Source organism: Rhineura floridana, chromosome 4, assembly GCF_030035675.1.
Source record: "Rhineura floridana isolate rRhiFlo1 chromosome 4, rRhiFlo1.hap2, whole genome shotgun sequence".
NCBI classification, from domain to species: domain Eukaryota; kingdom Metazoa; phylum Chordata; class Lepidosauria; order Squamata; family Rhineuridae; genus Rhineura; species Rhineura floridana.
In genome coordinates this window covers 208,947,755-208,967,111 of record NC_084483.1, presented here as the reverse complement: position 1 = coordinate 208,967,111, position 19,357 = coordinate 208,947,755, and the positions used below count along the sequence as shown (strand labels likewise).

The 19,357-nt window shown below is 46.7% G+C and overlaps 1 protein-coding gene across 4 annotated transcripts in view; it reads left to right on the top strand.

Annotated features, from left to right (window-relative positions):
* The window catches only part of OTOF (otoferlin), a 219,258-nt gene that overhangs the window by 130,300 nt on the left and 69,601 nt on the right, over window positions 1-19,357 (top strand). For all 4 annotated transcript variants that reach the window (XM_061626513.1, XM_061626515.1, XM_061626516.1 and 1 more), the window contains 2 exons: window positions 16,310-16,386; window positions 18,657-18,783. In XM_061626513.1, coding sequence (XP_061482497.1) covers window positions 16,310-16,386; window positions 18,657-18,783 — 204 coding nt within the window. The remainder of the gene's footprint in view (window positions 1-16,309; window positions 16,387-18,656; window positions 18,784-19,357) is intronic.

Sequence of the window (19,357 nt, the reverse complement as noted above, 5' to 3'; positions counted from 1 at the left end):
TGTTCAGAGTGCAGGATCACACAAGAGCGCTTCAAATCACAGTTGGCCTTGGACATGTCCCTTAGCTTCGATTCTCCATCTCTAAAACAATGCTATCAGTACAGAGGTGAGAATGAAAAAGGAACAGATCAGCGTTCGCCAACCTGGTGCCTTCCAGAAGTTTTGGACTGCAACTCCCATCAGCCCTAGCATCATATGGCTGTGCTGGCAGGGGCTGATGGGAGTTGTAGTCCAACACGTCTGGACAACTCCTGACTGGGTAGGCCTGGTTTAGACTGCCTTTGCTTTCCAATCTCCAGAGATTTTCATATCTGCCTGTCAAATCTAGTAGGTTCAGGAGCTGGATCTAGGCACAAAGGAGGGATTCCTGTTTTCCCTCCTTCAGGGGTACTACAGGGGCTGCTGAACTTTTGTTTTTGAAAAGATAAGTCTCTAGCACTTGCAGGACAAAAATTATGAAGCAAATTCATGACATATAAAGGCAGGATGAAATATCCCTAAGGCAGCCTTGTCCAACCTCCAGATGTTTTGGTCTACAGCACCCATCAGCCTCAGCATAAAGATGTGTTGGCTGGGGCTGGTGGGAATTTTTGCCCCAAACATCTGGAGGGCACCAGGTTGGCAGCAGCTAGGGTGGATTGTCAAACATCTCTCCCTGTCAGAATTGCTGACATCAGGGAGGGCAAAACCTGTCTGAGAAATCCTGGACAGCAATTCTTTCTCAATCCTGCCAAATTTGAAGCAGAGTATGTGGGTGGTGCAGTGGATGCAGGGACTGTCTGCTGATGGAGAGGGTCCTCTGATCCCCACCAAGCAGGAGCCACCCTTCCAAAGGCCCTGCATGTTGTTCCTGCAGGTATGCAGTGTGTTTCAGATCACACTGCATCATTCAGCAGCAAAGGTGTAGTAAGGCTTCCAGTTAGTTCACTTAAATCTTTTATCCCACCTGGATGGGACCCTTCAAATCTGCCTGCATTCCATCTTTGCTACAGTATTTGGTTGTTATTTTATTTATGTCCTGCCCTTCCTCCCAGCAGGAGCCCAGAGTGGCCAACAAAAGCAGTAAAAACACTTTAAAACGTCATAAAAACAGACTTTAAGCTACATTTAAAATACAGTACAGTTTCCACAACAGCGACGATATATATAGAGAGACTTTTTTCTAAGGGCAAAACTACAGAGTACCTGTATGTGAGAAACAGAGTTCACAATCCTGTGTTTTCCTCACAAGACAAATCCAGGGGCAACTGCAGGGAGAATCAGGAGGGAGGGAGGTCCTGAATTCCTTTCCCCATCCACAGATCTTCTTCTGTGAATGTCCCATTTTAATGCTTCCTTAGTCAGGTCCAGAAATGCAAAGCTTGGCTGGGGGAAAGCAACCTGGGAGTGCAGGGGAGAATCAGCTGGCATGGGAGGGGTTACGCAGTGCACCCCATCCCACCCGTCGAGTCTCCCCTGCCTCTTACATTCATGTTATCTCATACAATGTGGGGGTTGGAAGGGGACTATGTTTGCAAAGACAGTGTGCAGTTCTGCCTTTCTGTTCTTAAGAACATAAGAACATAAGAAAAGCCTGCTGGATCAGGCCAGTGGCCCATCTAGTCCAGCATCCTGTTCTCACAGTGGCCAACCAGGTGCCTGGGGGAAGCCCGCAAGCAGGACCCGAGTGCAAGAACACTCTCCCCTCCTGAGGCTTCCGGCAACTGGTTTTCAGAAGCATGCTGCCTCTGACTAGGGTGGCACAGCACAGCCATCACGGCTAGTAGCCATTGATAGCCCTGTCCTCCATGAATTTGTCTAATCTTCTTTTAAAGCCGTCCAAGCTGGTGGCCATTACTGCATCTTGTGGGAGCAAATTCCATAGTTTAACTATGCGCTGAGTAAAGAAGTACTTCCTTTTGTCTGTCCTGAATCTTCCAACATTCAGCTTCTTTGAATGTCCACGAGTTCTAGTATTATGAGAGAGGGAGAAGAACTTTTCTCTATCCACTTTCTCAATACCATGCATAATTTTATACACTTCTATCATGTCTCCTCTGACCCGCCTTTTCTCTAAACTAAAAAGCCCCAAATGCTGCAACCTTTCCTCGTAAGGGAGTCGCTCCATCCCCTTGATCATTCTGGTTGCCCTCTTCTGAACCTTTTCCAACTCTAGAATATCCTTTTTGAGATGAGGCGACCAGAACTGTACACAGTATTCCAAATGCGGCCGCACCATAGATTTATACAACACCATTATGATATCGGCTGTTTTATTTTCAATACCTTTCCTAATTATTGCTAGCATGGAATTTGCCTTTTTCACAGCTGCCGCACACTGGGTCGACATTTTCATTGTGCTGTCCACTACAACCCCGAGGTCTCTCTCCTGGTCGGTCACCGCCAGTTCAGACCCCATGAGCGTATATGTGAAATTTAGATTTTGTGCTCCAATATGCATAATTTTACACTTGTTTATATTGAATTGCATTTGCCATTGTTCCGCCCATTCACTCAGTTTGGAGAGGTCTTTTTGGAGCTCTTCGCAATCCCTTTTTGTTTTAACAACCCTGAACAATTTAGTGTCGTCAGCAAACTTGGCCACTTCACTGCTCACTCCTAATTCTAGGTCATTAATGAACAAGTTGAAAAGTACAGGTCCCAATACCGATCCTTGAGGGACTCCACTTTCTACAGCCCTCCATTGGGAGAACTGTCCATTGATTCCTACTCTCTGCTTTCTGCTTCTTAACCAATTCCTTATCCACAAGAGGACCTCTCCTCTTATTCCATGACTGCTAAGCTTCCTCAGAAGCCTTTGGTGAGGTACCTTGTCAAACGCTTTTTGAAAGTCTAAGTACACTATGTCCACTGGATCACCTCGATCTATATGCTTGTTGACACTCTCAAAGAATTCTAATAGGTTACTGAGACAGGACTTTGTTCTTCTATGTGCTTGGTTAATCTAGCTTTAATAATACTTTCTACCAGTTTTCCAGGGACAGAAGTTAAGCTAACTGGCCTGTAATTTCCGGGATCCCCTCTGGATCCCTTTTTGAAGATTGGTGTTACATTTGCCACTTTCCAGTCCTCAGGCACGGAGGAGGACCCGAGGGACAAGTTACATATTTTAGTTAGCAGATCAGCAATTTCACCTTTGAGTTCTTTGAGAACTCTCGGGTGGATGCCATCCGGGCCCGGTGATTTGTCAGTTTTTATATTGTCCATTAAGCTTAGAACTTCCTCTCTCGTTACCACTATTTGTCTTAGTTCCTCAGAATCCCTTCCTGCAAATGTTAGTTCAGGTTCAGGGATCTGCCCTATATCTTCCACTGTGAAGACAGATGCAAAGAATTCATTTAGCTTCTCTGCAATCTCCTTATCGTTCTTTAGTACACCTTGGACTCCCTTATCATCCAAGGGTCCAATTGTCTCCCTAGATGGTCTCCTGCTTTGAATGTATTTATAGATTTTTTTGTTGTTGGTTTTTATGTTCTTAGCAATGTGCTCCTCAAATTCTTTTTTAGCATCCCTTATTGTCTTCTTGCATTTATTTTGCCAGAGTTTGTGTTCTTTTTTATTTTCTTCATTCGGACAAGACTTCCATTTTCTGAAGGAAGACTTTTTGCCTCTAAGAGCTTCCTTGACTTTGCTTGTTAACCATGCTGGCATCTTCTTGGCCCTGGCGGTACCTTTTCTGATCTGCGGTATGCACTCCAGTTGAGCTTCTAATATAGTGTTTTTAAACAACTTCCAAGCATTTTCGAGTGATGTGACCCTCTGGACTTTGTTTTTCAGCTTTCTTTTTACCAATCCCCTCATTTTTGTGAAGTTTCCTCTTTTGAAGTCAAATGTGACCGTGTTGGATTTTCTTGGCAATTGGCCAGTTACATGTATGTTTAATTTAATAGCACTGTGGTCACTGCTCCCAATCGGTTGAACAACACTTACATCTCGCACCAGGTCCCGGTCCCCACTGAGGATTAAGTCCAGGGTTGCCGTCCCTCTGGTCGGTTCCATGACCAACTGGTCTAGGGAATAGTCATTTAGAATATCTAGAAACTTTGCTTCTTTGTCATGACTGGAACACATATGCGGCCAGTCTATGTGCGGGTAGTTGAAGTCACCCATTACTACCACATTTCCTAGTTTGGATGCTTCCTCAATTTCATATCTCATCTCAAGGTCTCCCTGAGCATTTTGATCATTTTGATATTCTTATATCAGGAGTGAGGAAACTTCTTCAGCTGGAGGGCCACATTCCCTCATGGGCAACCTTACAGGGGCCACATACCAATGTTGGGCATGGCCAGGCATGCACCGGTCTCCATCCTCCATCTAGGCAAGCGAGAGGAATGATCACAGCAGAGACAAATTCTGGCCTGGTAAAATCACTGCAAGAGGGTGCAGAGTAGGGCCAGTCAGGGGCATGGCCTGAGGAGGGGGTGTGGTCTGCACAGAGTCTCAAGGGCCAGATTGACAGATCTAGAGGGCCACATTTGGCCCTTAAGCTGGATATTCCCCGTCCCTTGTCTTATCTGGGGTACTTAATCTGCAGAAGCTAGTAAGATGGGGAGGAATGTCAACACAATTTATTCTCAGGGGCGCAAGCAGCCTCCTCCCGTTCCAGAATGGCACTCTTCAGTGGATTTGTACCATTGTATACCTGCTCAGCCAAAGACCATCTTCAGCCTAGATAACGACTCAGGGTAATTCTACCTGATCTTCGTCAGTTTCCATAAAATAGAGTGCATGTTATGAAACATCGCCAAATACCACTTGCAACTGTGTCCCAGTAGCCTTATCTGCTGTGTTCATTAGTGAAAGCACCAATCAGGCACCGGGTCCCTCCAGTGGGGGCTTTCCAGAGACCTCCCTGCGTCCTCTATGCCCCTCCGTCCCTGCAGGGGAGAGCATCCTCACACAGCCAATTTCCTTTTGAGCAAGGAGAGAGTCTGACCTGTTATTGATGGATTGGCTGGGCTCTTACATCAGGCGTGTGGAATCTGTGGCCCTCCAAATGTTGCTGTGCTGCAAATCCCATTACCATCTGGGGGGGGGCTATGGTTCCTCCCCCTCCCGCCTTACACTTCCAGCATTATCTATAAAGACAAGTGACAAAGATAAGGCTATACTCCATTTTAAAAACGAATCAGATATGAACAGTGGAGTGAGATCCCTTCATTATATATCAATTTGAATATGTCAGTGGCACGTCAGCAAAGGTGGATTGTCAATTTTCCATACAAGATGATTCCTTTGTTTCCTCCACTGCCAATTTCCCTTTAATCTTTATTTTGACATCTTGCTTTTCTCTCCTGTGTCCTAATCCAGCAAACCATCAGGATTCCGGAATAAGAGCCATGATGGGTACAAGTCCATAGCCAGGTATTAACACTCAGTGGGAAGCTTTGATGCAATCTCTTTTGCTCCAATTAGTGTCCCCTCTGCTCGCTCCAACCCCCACCTAGGCTGCACACAAGAAGATTTTTGCACATGCCAGGGCACAGTCCCACAACTCGTCTGAAAGCTGGGGTTTAGCCCCTGAAACTCATGAAAATGTAATCAAGGTGTGAGCCTCTCTGAGCATGTACAGAGTGCATTACAGAGCAAACTACAAGCAGACCAGACACAGGTAGCACTAGAAAAAAGAGACTTCAACTAAAAATATGTAGCAATGTATAGTTTCTTGGGTGGGTTCTTAAATTCTAGGAAGTCTTTCTTACAAATACTGAGAACTCCCCATCTTGAGGGCCTTTGGGGATTGCCACATTCCATATGAATAAGGGCTCCTGTGCCATGGAGGGGAGGGGGATTTTGGCCAGGAGCTGCCCCTTCCACTGTATTGCTGAGGTTTGGAGGCAATAACAGATCCGGTCCACCAAGCCAGGGCCGGCACACAGACACACGCATGCGCGCACGCCTACCTGTCTCTCACAGAGAGAGAGTTTCTTCCGCCTGCCTGTTCACTGGTTCTGTCTCTCCTGTTTTTTGCAGCTGTGCGGGCTGCATCAACCAAGATGGCAGCAGAGGCATCAGCCCCTTAGGGAAACCTCAACCGCCATCTTGGTTAATGGCAGTCCTGCATGTGGAGACATGGGTAGGTGGAGCCAGCGAACGGGTGGGTGGAAGCTCAACTCAACTCAACGCAGCAGAATGTTACTTCTCCCCCACCCTATCGAGAGGCCCCCCAGGGGCTTCTGTGGCTCCAGGCACCATTGGCCAGGGCCCGACCTGGCTGCCCTTTGGGACTGGCCCTGCACCAAGCACTATTTCACAACCTCCTCCTGTTGCAGTGACACGATGCAGGTGGTGAATGGCTCAGAGAGTGTGCCCTCCTTCCCTGGTAACACAGGCGAGGAGGTGGAAGGGGATTCTCTTCTTCTGTGTCCCTGGCCTTGCAGGCTGCAGTTATTGGAGGGGCAGCTGAGTCTGAGTGAAGGGGTTCCTTGCATGTGTTGGGCAATTGTCCTGGAAAGGGAGCCAATGAGCTGTTGGAAATCCTCCCTTTGGCTGCCATGGTTTAAATGTCCCTTTACTCTGCTCCCATGCAACAGTAACAACCATGGAGACGCCAGGTACAGACAGGTCCTCTCGGCTGCACCGCCTCTCCTTCTTCACCATCGGCACTCTGTGTGTGTGTGTGTGTGTTCTAGATACCTACTCTGCACTTGATAACAATGATGTACATGATAATTAGGGGGAGATTTTCAAAACCAGGGATCCACATATTTGGGCAGACAGCCGTGTTTGTGCTCACCACTCCGCTGGGCCCTCCCCTAAGGGTGAGGAATGGGCTGTTGCCTCTGACACTGGGCAGAGCTTCAGAGGGCCTCCAAAGCCTCCAGGGGAAGTGTGGGGGAGAGCCCTTTCCCTCTTCAGCTCCAGGTGAGGGGAGGGAGGGCTGTCCATGTCACGCCCAGCTGCTCACTTGCCAGAGGAGGGGAGGGACACTCGCCATGGTGGGCATGACAAGCAAATCTGCGGACCCTTCTCCAAAGCCTATGGAAATCCTAACCACGCTTAAAGCTCACCATAACAGAGCCTGTTCCCATCCACCAGGAACCAGCGGATCCTAAATATAAGCAGTCAAGTAGGTTTCATTGACTAAATAATTTTAATAACATTTAAAAAGTGCCAGGCACCCATAAGTGGCCCTTGTATAGAAGCATAGAGTTAAAAGGGACTTTGGAGGTCATCCAGTCCAACCCCCAGCAGATGCAGAAGACTCTCTGCAGCAGCATCCCTGATAGGTTAGCCTCTGCTTGAAAATGTCTAACAAAGGAGAGTCCATCACTGGCTGCAAATCTGTTCCCCTGTCGAATTCTATAAGCTGTTTGTCTTTTTCCTGTGACTGGAGGAAATGGGATACCTAATGAAAAGCAGGAAAGATTGGAAAATAAATTTTGCAAAAAGAGAGAAGCTGTGGAAATTTGGTTAATTTGCTATGCTGTTTGCAGAATTCAGCTTTTTTTGTGGAATCGAGTCGCCTCAGCGCAGGGTTTTGATTTTGCTAAAAGTCTTTCCTTGTCACTAAAAAAGACGCAAAAAGCCTCTCCCTGTACATTCTCGTTCCTGGCTGCTCTTTCTACCTCCAACCTGTGTGTGAGTTTACTGTGGTTTTTCCTTTGAGGCATGGCATGTTTTTTTTTCGTTATTGCAACCAAGCAGATTAATTTTTTTTAAAGTCATGCACCCTATGTACTTTCAGAGATAAAGCGAAGGGGAAAGAGAAAAAACACCTCCATTTGTTCAGGTATTGCAATGTTCCCTTCTCACTCAAGTCAAGTTCCCAACTCAAGTTTCTAGTCCCTGGCTGCAGTGCTACAGTTCGCCCTCTTTTTGACACATTTCTGAATAGCCTGAAGATTTCCTTTTTAGGATGATCAGCTGCAATGGGAGGGTAGTGGAAGAAAATGCAAGGCTTTGGGGAACAACCACACCAGGGAGTATCTATGGTTTGAGAGAAGCCAGCAAGTGGCAAGGTTTGCCAGAGGACAGGGCAGTGCCAACCCCTCACCCACCCAGTGCCTGGATATGCTCCTGGATATATGGGGATGTGTCAGAATTGCAGGATTGGGGCATTTTTAAGCTACTTTGCCTTTAAGAGTTGTGCAACAGGCAGAAATCAACAGGTGAAGTTTTTCCACCTGTTACTTAGCTGCAGGGCAAACCTAACCAATTTTCTCAGCCCCAGAAAATAGGTTTGGAAGATTGGTTGAAAGATCACAAGAACCTGCAAACATCCCCCCCACTATCTGAGGGGAAAGTGAAATAAGCTCTTTAAAAAAACCCTCTGTCCAATAGTTGTGTCTTTGAAAATCCTGCCACTTCTCCCCACAGGGTTTGCACGATTACTCAACTTGTGATTGTCAGCTTCTCCCAGTCCGTTTCTGACAATTCAGTCTTGGGAGCGACTGTCTGTCTGACACTCCCCCCCCCATTCCCTAGAGTGCATTCTGCACTTGGTCGTGTGAAAGCGTGTCTCAGGATGTTTTGTGGGTCCACACACCTAACCCTAGAATCCCGAGTTCTCGCTGAATTTGAAAATGAATGAAACGGGAGTTTCGGTGAGGTCTCCTTGCAGAACCCGCCACTGCAGGTAGAATCCTGCATTTCCCTGTGTTCCCTGCGCACAGGAAATTATCTAACGCCATAACGTCCGCCAGCGGAGGCCTTCTAGGGTAGCCAGGTCCGAGCCCTGAGTCTGGAAATGCCACTTGCAATACAGAGCCTGTACATGACTTCTCAGAAGTAAGTCCCACTGAGTTCAGTGGGGCTTCCTCCTAGGGAAGCTGGGTAGAACTGCAGGTCTAGAAGGCAGGATTTTCCCAACTGCCGCTTATCCTGTCATAGGAGAGCAACTTCTGGTGAAATTCTCACTTCTGTGAAAATTTCCAGAGAGCTCATCTGATGTAGAGGGTTCAGGCTGCAGCCCGAACCATGTTGGCTCAGAAGTAAGGGGTAGCACAGTGGCAAATTCAGAAGTGCAGGCTGCCTTCATGACAGTCACAGCCACGCCCCCTTTTCCACTTTCCCTCGCCTCTCTTGTTCACCCTGTGGTCTGGTGAGTCCACACTCTACCACAACAGGCGTCCCTAGAAGCCAGTCAGTATGGAAGGGGAGGCTGTGTGTTAGCTACTGAGAGGAGTCTTCTCAGTGGCTGACTCATCTGCTTTCACTCTGATTGGCTCCAATCAGCACAAAGGGACACGGGCTCTTCTCGGTGGCTAATACACTTCCCTTTCATGCTGACTGCCTTATACATAGGGACCTGGCTGGGACCCTGCTCCCAAAACGTAGCCGGTCTATGATCCCCTGTGCCCCTGAATGACTACACCCCTGGAAGTAAGTCCTATGAATTCAATAGGCTTACTTCCAGATAAGTGGGGTTAGGACTGCAGCCTTAGAGTGTCAGACCAGGGGAGAGCCAGGTTCAAATCTCCACCCAGCCACAAAGCCTACCAGGTGACTTGGGGCCAGTCAATCTCTCTCTCCCTCTCTCTCCCTCTCTCTCCCTCTCTCTCCCTCTCTCTCATAGCCTACCTTACAAGGTTGTTATGGGGATAAAATGGGTGTGTGTGTGCTACCATGTATTCCCCTTGATCTCCTTGGAGGAAGAGTGGGATTTTTAAATAAAAGTCATATAAAGATTTTATTTATTTGGTTCATTTACTTGATGGCTAACATACCGACAATCTCCCCCACCCCTCGTGTTTTTAATTTGGCTTGCCTGTTCCTGCCCGCCTGCCCGCCCATCTCAGCAAAGGCAAAGACAAACCACACAAGTAGGTGTTGCGATTGCGTCTGCTTCTCTTTCCATCCAGCCTTTGTCTGTCTCTGCAGTGCCCTTCTTGTTTCAGAGTAGATGACAGGCAGAAACTGGAGCTGCCCTTTGGCAGATAAGCTCTGATAGGTTCACCTGCAGGGATGGAAGGGTCTGGCAGTTCTGGTTCTCTCAGTTTCCCATTTTTCCAGTCTTAAATTCAGTTCTCCACATTTCTGAAGCAAATCACTTTTTTTAAAAAAAGAAATCTCATAAAACTCTTCAATATTTTGGTGCAAACTTGATAAGCACATTTCTGTATGCACTTTTGTCAAATTTTTGCAAGCGATTTATCCTGCTATAATGCATGTTGTATGTTATTTTCACCAATACATTCATTCCTCTTCACACTTTCTCCTAATATTTTTGTAAACATTGTTTGGTTGGAGAATTGCATTGCAAAATTTGGATAAGTGCAAATTTTGAAGGATAGCTGTGGTTCGGTTCCCATATTATTTCAGAAAGTGTGAACTAGATAGATTCAAATGCACCCAAGCAGCTGCTGTGGATGAGGATCTTTGGGTTGGTGCAACCATGTTTTTTCAGCCATTTACTAAATAGCATTTTCACCTGGGCGGGGGCGGGGGGAAGTTGCGTGCCAGCTGTCTCTGCATGTTTAGCACAGGAAGGCTGCCATAGTTAACGCCTGGCGACCTCAAGTACAATCTCTCTTGCCCAGTGGTTGAAAACCTTTTTCAGCCCACGGGTTGGCCGCCCTCCCTCAAGGGGAACTGCCAGGGGGTGCATGCCTGCAGTGGGCACAGCCAGAAACAAGAGGGCGCAGCAAGGGATGTGATGCATACTTTTGCATGGTTGGGTTGTAGCTTACTGCACAAAAGTTTAAAAAATTCTACAGCCACACTTACACCCCTTCTCCATCCTGTAGGCAGGCAAGGAAGATGCATCATTATCACAGTTCCAGGATACAATCCAGCTAGGCAAAAGCACTGGAGATTGCAGAGGAGGGCAGCGGTTGGCACAGATTGGGGAAGGGGTGTGGCCTGCCAGGTAGAGAGGTCACATTTGGGCGGTAGTGTGGTGATAAATTCAGAAGTGCAGGGTCCCTACATGATAATCATGCCAAATCCCCTCACAGTCACACTCACTTTCCATCATCTCCCTGGCATCTCACAGGTCCACACTCCCTAGAATATCCCTAGGAGCCAATGAAAGGGGAGACTGACTGTTAGCTATTGAGAAGAGTCTTCTCAGTGGCTGACCTCCTTTCACTCTGTTTGCTACCATCAGCATGAAAGGACAAAGACTTTTTTTGATGGCTAACATGCTCCCTTTTCATGCTGATTGGCTCGCTCATAGAGACCTACGACCCCCCACGACCCCAGACAAATACACCCCTGCATTTGGGCCATGGGATGAAGGTTTACTGGGGGAGGGGTGGCAAGAGGAAAGAGAAGGACAGTGGTACTTTTGCTGCAGAGGGGATGATGGAGGGGGGTCCAGTAGTGGTGGTGGGGGTCCAGTGGCAGTGCAGGGGTCCAGCAGTAGTGTGTGTGGGGGACCCATTGACTGATTTCCCCCTGAAGTCCAGCGTTGGCAATGGGTGGCCTCACCCACCACCAGGATGGAGTTGGCCAACTGCGAGTGTGCCCTTTGGGCAAAAAAAAGGTTAGTTATCTCTGCCCTACTCTGACAGGCAGTAGCAGACTCTCCAGGGTCTGAGGCAGGAAGAAGGTCTTTTCCGTCACTTGCGGCTACCTGGTCCTCTCTTTTAAACTGGTGCTACGGAGAACCTGCTGGGTGCAAATCAGGCGCTCTGACCCCTGAGCGATGGGCCTTTCCCGAGTGCCGCTGGCAGTGCTGGTTAGATCAAGCAGGATGTAGCCTGGATCCCCTGCCAGCAGCAGCCTTCGGCCTTGGCTCCAGCCTCTGCGGCCTGGCACCTTTCCAGCGATAATCCCCTGGCCTCCTCGAAGCCCCTTCCCTGCTGTTATGAAGGCAGACTATGCTCTGAATAATTCATCCCCAGCCTGTAATCGGATCCAGGCCCCGAGTCCGTCTGGAACTGCAGGTGGAAGGAGGCATCTGCCAGCCGCTGTGTGGCTCTTTCTCCCAGCCAGACGTGACCCCTGAAGGGTTTTTTGTCGGCCCAAGATCTGGGGCAGCAGGAAGGGGAAGGTGGGGGACCCAAAGGCCCAAGGGAGGGGGGCTCCCTAGCTAAGGACCAAATGACTGAAACTCCTGGTCAGGGCAGGGTCCAGGGTGGGCCCCCGTGGGAGCATCTCCACCCCGGTTGGCACCTGGCACGGTTGGCGTCTCAAGGTGTCTCAGATGTTCTCGTTGAATATTCATGAAGCGGACGGTGTCAGTTCTCGTCCAGCGCCACCAGCTTCCCATCTGCACCATTCCGTTCCCCTCAGTGGCGTTATTTTGGCGGTGGCAGAAAATGGGAGGCAGCGAGGCCTGGGCTTAATGCCCCAAGTGGCCAGAAAGGGGGTGGGAGTGGAGAAAGGGTTAGGAAGCCCTTTGCCCACCCCGAGCCGAGGTGTCCTGCTGCCCCGAACCTCCTCTCCTTTCCTCCCCTGGGATGGTTGCCTTGATGCACAGGTATTAGAGTCTCTCTTCCCTAGGACAGGTAGGTGATTGGTTTACTTATCTTGGAGGGGCGGTATGAGTTGGGGGGGGTCTACTGGTAAAAGATGCAAGTTGCCAACCCATGAGAGGGTCATGGGCTAGAATAGTTGTTTGTATGTGAAGGGCTTTGCATTTTTTTTATTACTCAGACTCTGGACAGGTGAAACAGATGGAACTACTTAAAGAGGACTAGTTTCTTGCTAGTGCTTTTTTTAAAAAAAATCACAAAACTGCTGTTCCCAAGAGAACTGCCTACTCCTTGATTAAGGCCCCAAGGTGCCAGGTACCAGATAACCAGAAACAAAACCTCAACAAAAGGTGACTGTTGCTAGAGGCATAATTTATTTTCAGTGGAAACACAGAGGCGTGTTGGCTTGTGTCTACGTGGTTGTGCGTTTCTATGGGACTTCTTAGCGCATGCTGGAGGGATTAATCAAACGTCCATATGTGACTGTACCAGGTCTAGAATGCATGCAATGGCCACCTCGTTTGAAAGTGACCCCTTCCCAATGTCCAGTCTCCCTTTGTGTGGAAGCAACTGATGTCACAGAGGCAAATGATTTAACATTCCAGCAGCTTCTCACTGGCCTTTGGTGCCCCATTTGCACCCTTGTGCAAGCTGCTCTGGGAGTAGATGTCCCCTCTTCCCCTACCCTAATTGCATTGCTGATAGCTGACAGCATGACGGCAGAGGTGGGGGACCACAGAGCCAGGTGACCAGCAACGTGGTGGTGGCTGTTCCTTGAAGCACAGGTGCAAAAGAGGGTGAAAAAGCTGCAGACGCCAAAATTCTCTCTCTCCCCCCCCCTCCAACAACAACTTAAAGGTACATCTTCTGAACTGTCCTTTCCCTGCATAGCAAAGATCCCAGGAGCAGGTCTTGAATTTAGCCTAGCTGGTTTGGGGCCTTCCAAATATTTCCCTTACCCACATTACACCTGCTGCCCCTGGAACTCCCTGTGCCCCCATCCTTAAATCCCTTATTTGGAGAGCTCCTTGTTACTTCTTGCCACTTTGCTCTCATTCAGGCAGATCTCTCTCTCTCTCCCTCCACTGCAGTTTTCAGATTTAAAAAGAATGTTAATAATTCATTGTTTAATTGGCTTTTCATTATGCATCAGCAAGCAACTCTCACATTTCAAAGTCCAGGTATTTATTTATTTATTTAAGCTCCTGAATGTTGTAGCAGAAGCACTCAAAATAATTCACCCCCCTGCTGTCTCTTATCCTTGCAATCAGAAGCCCCTCATCAAGCCCCCTCCTCTCCCCAGTGGCCCTTGGCTTAACCCTGTGCAGCCCAATCCATTTATTTGGAAGGAAGCCCCACCAAGCTCAGTAGGACCTCATATCCACAGCATCCATTTAAAGCACATGTATAACACGTCTAAGTCATGGCTTCCCCCAGAGAAAGCTGGGAACAGTAGTTTATATCCTTAACAAACTACAGTTCCCAGGATTCTTTGGGGCAAAGCCATGTGCTTTATTTATTTATTATATTTATATCTCACCCTTCCTTCCAAAGGAGTCCAGGATGGCAAACAAACAAATGCTAAAACAGTTAAAACATATCATCATCATCATCATCATCATCCCATCCTTCCTCCCAAAAGAACTAAAAACATCTCAGAAACAATTCCAGTACAGATGCAAAGTGGAATAAAGGTCTCAACTTAAATGCTTGTTGGAAGAGGAAGGTCTTCAGTAGGCCCCAAAGAGACAGCAGAGATGGCACTTGCCTAATATATTTAAGAGGGAGGAGAGAATTCCAAAGGATTGGTGCCACCACACTAAAGGCCCGCTTCCTATATTGTGCAGAGTGGACCTCCTGATGAGATGGTATCTGCGGGAGGCCCCCACCTGCTTTAAATGTGCTTTAAAAATGTGGATGTGACTACTCCCTAGTTAGGGTTGCCAGGCTCAGGGCGTGAGACTGATCCTGTATCTTTAGGAGAAGAGAAAGCCAGCCAAGTGCAGGTGTTCTTGCAACTTTGTAATGGGAAAAACCACAAGGTGGAATTCTCCCTCCTCCCTCCACAACTTTTAAAGATGCAGAAGATCTCTTGGAGGCTGGGCCTGGCAACCAGGAGGTCTTCTGGATCTTTAAAAGTTGTGCAGAGGGAAGGGAGAATTCCACCTTGTGGTTTTTCCCATTATAGGGTTGCAAGAACACCTGCACTTGGCTGGCTTTCTCTTCTCCTAAAGATACAGGATCAGGATCAGGCCCTGAACCTGGCAACCCTATCCCTAGTAAGTGTGCCATGGGTAAGATTCCACCCTTACCAGCCAAAACAGAAGGAGAAGCACCTGACATGCATTTCTTCCATGTGTTTGGCAAGGCTTATCAGTGGCCTTTACTTCCCTCCTCTCTTGCCTACCCAACTGCTGACATTTAATTTGAAGCTCCTTGGGGCAGAGACCTTCTTCTTTCTTCTCTTTTCTTTTCACTTACATTATTTGGTAAAGAGCCATCTGTAATGATGCCATAGTGTCAGCAATACATAGAAGAACAATCTAATAATCTCTCAACTTTTCCACAAGTTTTTTTCCTCGTAGCTGATTCCACATCCTTCCTTATTTTGCTTTGAGGATCAGTACGGTCTGCTTTCTGAACGGATTGGGGTCCTCTCCATCAAGCAGTGTGAGTCAGTTGCTGGCTGGGGCCTTTGGGAGTTGTAGTCCAAAACATCTGGAGGGCACCAGGTTAGGGAAGGCTGATCTAAGGGCTGAGACTCCAGCAACTGTTTCAGCTCTAGTGGATCTCTGGACAGGATGTATATTTCAAGAGGATGTGAGAGGAGGAGGAATGGAAATAAATGCCCGAACAGCAAGAAGAGTCATATACCAGTGGGAATTTGAGTTAATTACATTGCATCTGAAAGTCTGGGTGTGTGAACATGACCAAAATGTGGAATTGTTACTGGGATTCATTCTTGCGGGAAGCACAACACTGCACCCTTAAGGAATATCCACTCAAAATCTTGCCAGGACCATTGGAGAAACCAAAGGCTACAACAATCAAATCCTTTTATCTTTTCCATGTTTAACTTTCTCCCCAGCTTTCGTCCCTAACCCTAATCTAAATTCCATGTAAAATGGCATTAACCTGAAGGGCCACCATCTCCCTTCTATATAGTCCAGATTTCTTCCAGAGAAGCTCTCCTGGCTATCCTGACACACACAGTTATCTCATATATATATATAGTTTCTATGCAAAATAAAGCTTTTAGTGTAGTGGCACCAGTACTTTGGAACACTATATATTTATTTATAAAAATATTTATATACCGCCTTCTCGCAAAATATCAGGGCAGTGTACTCCAAGATAAAAACCTTTAAAAGACCTACAAAGCAGTCATTAAAATGACTGGCTACTCAAGATATATTTTAAATAACTGCATAGGTGTGTTCAAGAGATGCCTGAAAGTCAAAAGTCAGGATGCCTGCCAAATCTCTGTTGGAATCAGACAATCACCTGCCATTTAGATATTTCAACACCTGCTGAAAAGTCTCTGTTTCTCCAAGTGCTTTTAGAGAATTGACTTGATTCAGTGCTGGTCATTTGTTCTGTATTTTATAATGTTTTAATTATTTCAGTGTATACTGCCATGATTTTTTTTATGACTTGGTAGTTTATAAATACTCTTTAAAAATATTTATTTTTAGAGAAGATAACAGTCATAACTGAACAAATTTAAGGCTCCAACGTTTACTTTTGGTGGAGTACTCTGATAAATAAATAAATTTGCTCTTATTTTATCTCTTGCTTTCCTTACTTTTCTCTCCCTCTCTTTGGCTCTCTCCACTGTCAGACTACAGACTGTAAGCTCTTTGGAGTGTGGACCTGTCATCTTTGTTTTGCCTATCCTACAAAGTGGCACAGTAATACTAATAACATGCCAATTCTTCTTCCAGAGCTGGGAAAGGAGTCTTTTCAGCCATGAAGCTGGGCAAAGCACGTGTCCCAAAAGATGACCACCACAGGAAGCAAGGTATATCTCTATGCCCCCATCCTGCTCTTCTGTAGCGACAGCGCTTTGCAAGTGAGAGGCCTCTGCAGTGCTTTGAGGGGTTCAAAGGCAACCCGAGGAAAAGGTGTGCCTTCTTGAACTCAAAGATCGATGGATGCAACCTCCCACAAGGATCTCCCATTGATGGGAGTAACAATGAAGTCCATTTCTTTCTGACTTACATTCTAGGCAGACCCCTGGAATTGTTGGGGGCTGAAGAGACTATTTGGCTGGGTGTTCAAAGGGATCTTTAGGTGATGGTCTCCCCTGTTCCCCCTGCCCAGCCTCAGCAGTGTGGCACAAAATGTCATTTCAATCATCTAAGTCAGGAAGGAGGAACCTCCAGATGTTGCTGGACTCCAACTCCCATCAGCCTCAGCAGCCAGAATGGCCAACGGCTAGAGATGATGGGGCTTGTAGTCTAGAAATATCAGGAGGGAGGGCTATAAGTTCCTCATCTCTGTTCTAAATTAGACATTTTTATTTATTTAGGAAAATGTATAGGCTGCTCAATCAGAAAAAAAACTCTAAGCAGCATACATAATAAACAAATTATCGAAAAACCACAGGTAAAATCAGCAAAAGTGTTTTAAAAAAGAAACATACAAAATTATTAGCAAAACTTTTTAAAAAAGAAATATGTAAAATTATTATCAATAAAGCACAGATGAAATCAGCAAAATGTTTTTAAAAGTAAGTATACATAACTTAGTTATGTTTCTGCATAGACTTGATGAAATAAGGAAGTTTCCAGCAGGCATCTAAAACAACCTGAATGTGGGTACCCACCACCTGAGAATCCACGCAGACATGTGGATCCACACCTGCCTTGGGTGTTTATGTTCTATTTTTATTTATTTATTTATTTATAAAAATATTTATTTACTTATATTCATAAAAAAAACCCAAAGTGGTTTACAACATATATAACTACGCAATAAAACCATATACAATGGACTGGATGGGAGCTAACAGACTGAAGCTCAATCCAGACAAGACCGAGACGCTGTTGGTGAGTGCCTTCTCTGCCCAGATGGAGGATGTTCATCCTGTTCTTGATGGGGTTACACTCCCCTTGAAGGAACAGGTGCGTAGCTTGGGGGTTCTTTTTGATCCTTCCTTGTCACTTGAGGCCCAGGTGGCCTCGGTGGCAAGGAATGCTTTTTACCATCTTCGCCTGGTAGCCCAGCTACGTCCCTATCTGGACAGTGACGACCTCGCTTCAGTTGTTCATGCTCTGGTAACTTCTAGACTGGACTACTGCAATGCGCTCTACGTTGGGCTGCCCTTGAAGACTGTTCGGAAACTACAACTAGTCCAGAATGCAGCGGCCAGATTGTTGACGTGGACCAGAAGGTCCACTCATATAACACCTGTTCTGGCCCGTCTGCACTGGCTTCCTGTTTGTTTCCGGGCTAGATTCAAAGTGCTGGTTTTGACCTATAAAGCCCTACACGGCATGGGACCGCAATACCTGGTGGAACACCTCTCCCAATAGGAACCTACCCGGACACTGCGCTCAACATCTAAGGCCCTCCTCCGAGTGCCATCCCATCGAGAAGCTCGGAGGGTGGTGACTAGAACCAGGGCCTTTTCTGTGGTGGCCCCCGAACTGTGGAACAGCCTCCCCGATGAGGTGCGCCTGGCGCCGACGCTACTATCTTTTCGGCGCCAGGTGAAAACCTTTTTATACTCCCAGGCATTTTAAAGTGTATTTTAACAGCATTTCTGTATTTTGGACGTTGTTTGGTTCTTTTGTTGTTTGTTTTGTTTCTTGATTTATTGTATTTATATATTGTGCTGGTTTTTATCTTTTTGTACACCGCCCAGAGAGCCTTCGGGCTTAGGGCGGTATATAAATAAAATTAAATAAATAAAAATAAAAATAAATAAATAAATAAATAAAATCAGAAAGCTGACTGCAGAAAGATATCTGTATTTTTTAAACCTATCTTTACCTGGCTTTTTTCAACTGTTTTAAAAGCTACTTTAAGCTGTTTTTATGGTTTGTTTGTAAATTACCTTGAGACATAGATAAAAGGTGATTCAGAAAAAACCCCTACTAGTACTGCTGCTAGTAAACTACTACTAAAAGTAACTCTGTGCCCTCTCTTCCCCCTGTATGACAAAGTCTCCATCTCCCTCATGCTATCCCACCCCTTCCCTTCCAGAGGTAAAGCTAAGTTCCCTTGCAATCCCTCCTAGGAAAAGGCTTAATCACCATGAGCTTATTGTGTCTCTGTTCCCGGCAGATGAACCAGCCGTCTTGGAAGCCGAAGACCTGGACCAAAAAGCTATGCGCCTGGGAGGCGGCTTGGACCCAGACACCATCTCCCTGGCATCAGTCACAGCCGTTACCACCAATGTGTCCAATAAGAGGTGAGGAGACTTGCAAGGCAAGACCCATCGTGGAGTCCAATGGTTGTAGCCAGCAACACTTTACTCAAAGGAAACCTGTTTAAATTAATGGACTTAACTTAGTCATGCCCGTTAATTTCAGTGGGTCTACTCTATGACCAAAGTTGGAACAGATAGAATCCCAGGTCAGAACTAGATTCTTCACTCCTATCCTATTTCATTCATAGCCTGCTCCATGGAAAGAGGTCATTGATCAAAGTCACACACACACGTTTCTCTCAGATGCCATTGATTAAAACCTAGTGTCTCAATGCGTCCCTCTCTCTGACCACCAAGTCAGGGAACAGGAGGGTGTCACATGGACAATGATAGGGCTGAGCTTTGGTGAGTCTCCAGGGAAAGGGGATTTGAAGAGCACCCCCTGGCAGCCACAGAGAATGCCTCTTAGCCAGTCTTAAGTTGGCGCATGTACCTGAGCAAAACAGCATCCCTGGCTGACTTTAGAGCAGACGTGGGGAACCCTAACCCTTTACATGTTGCTGAATGACAACGCCCATCATTCCTGGCCATTGGTCGTGTTTGCTAGGGTTGGTGG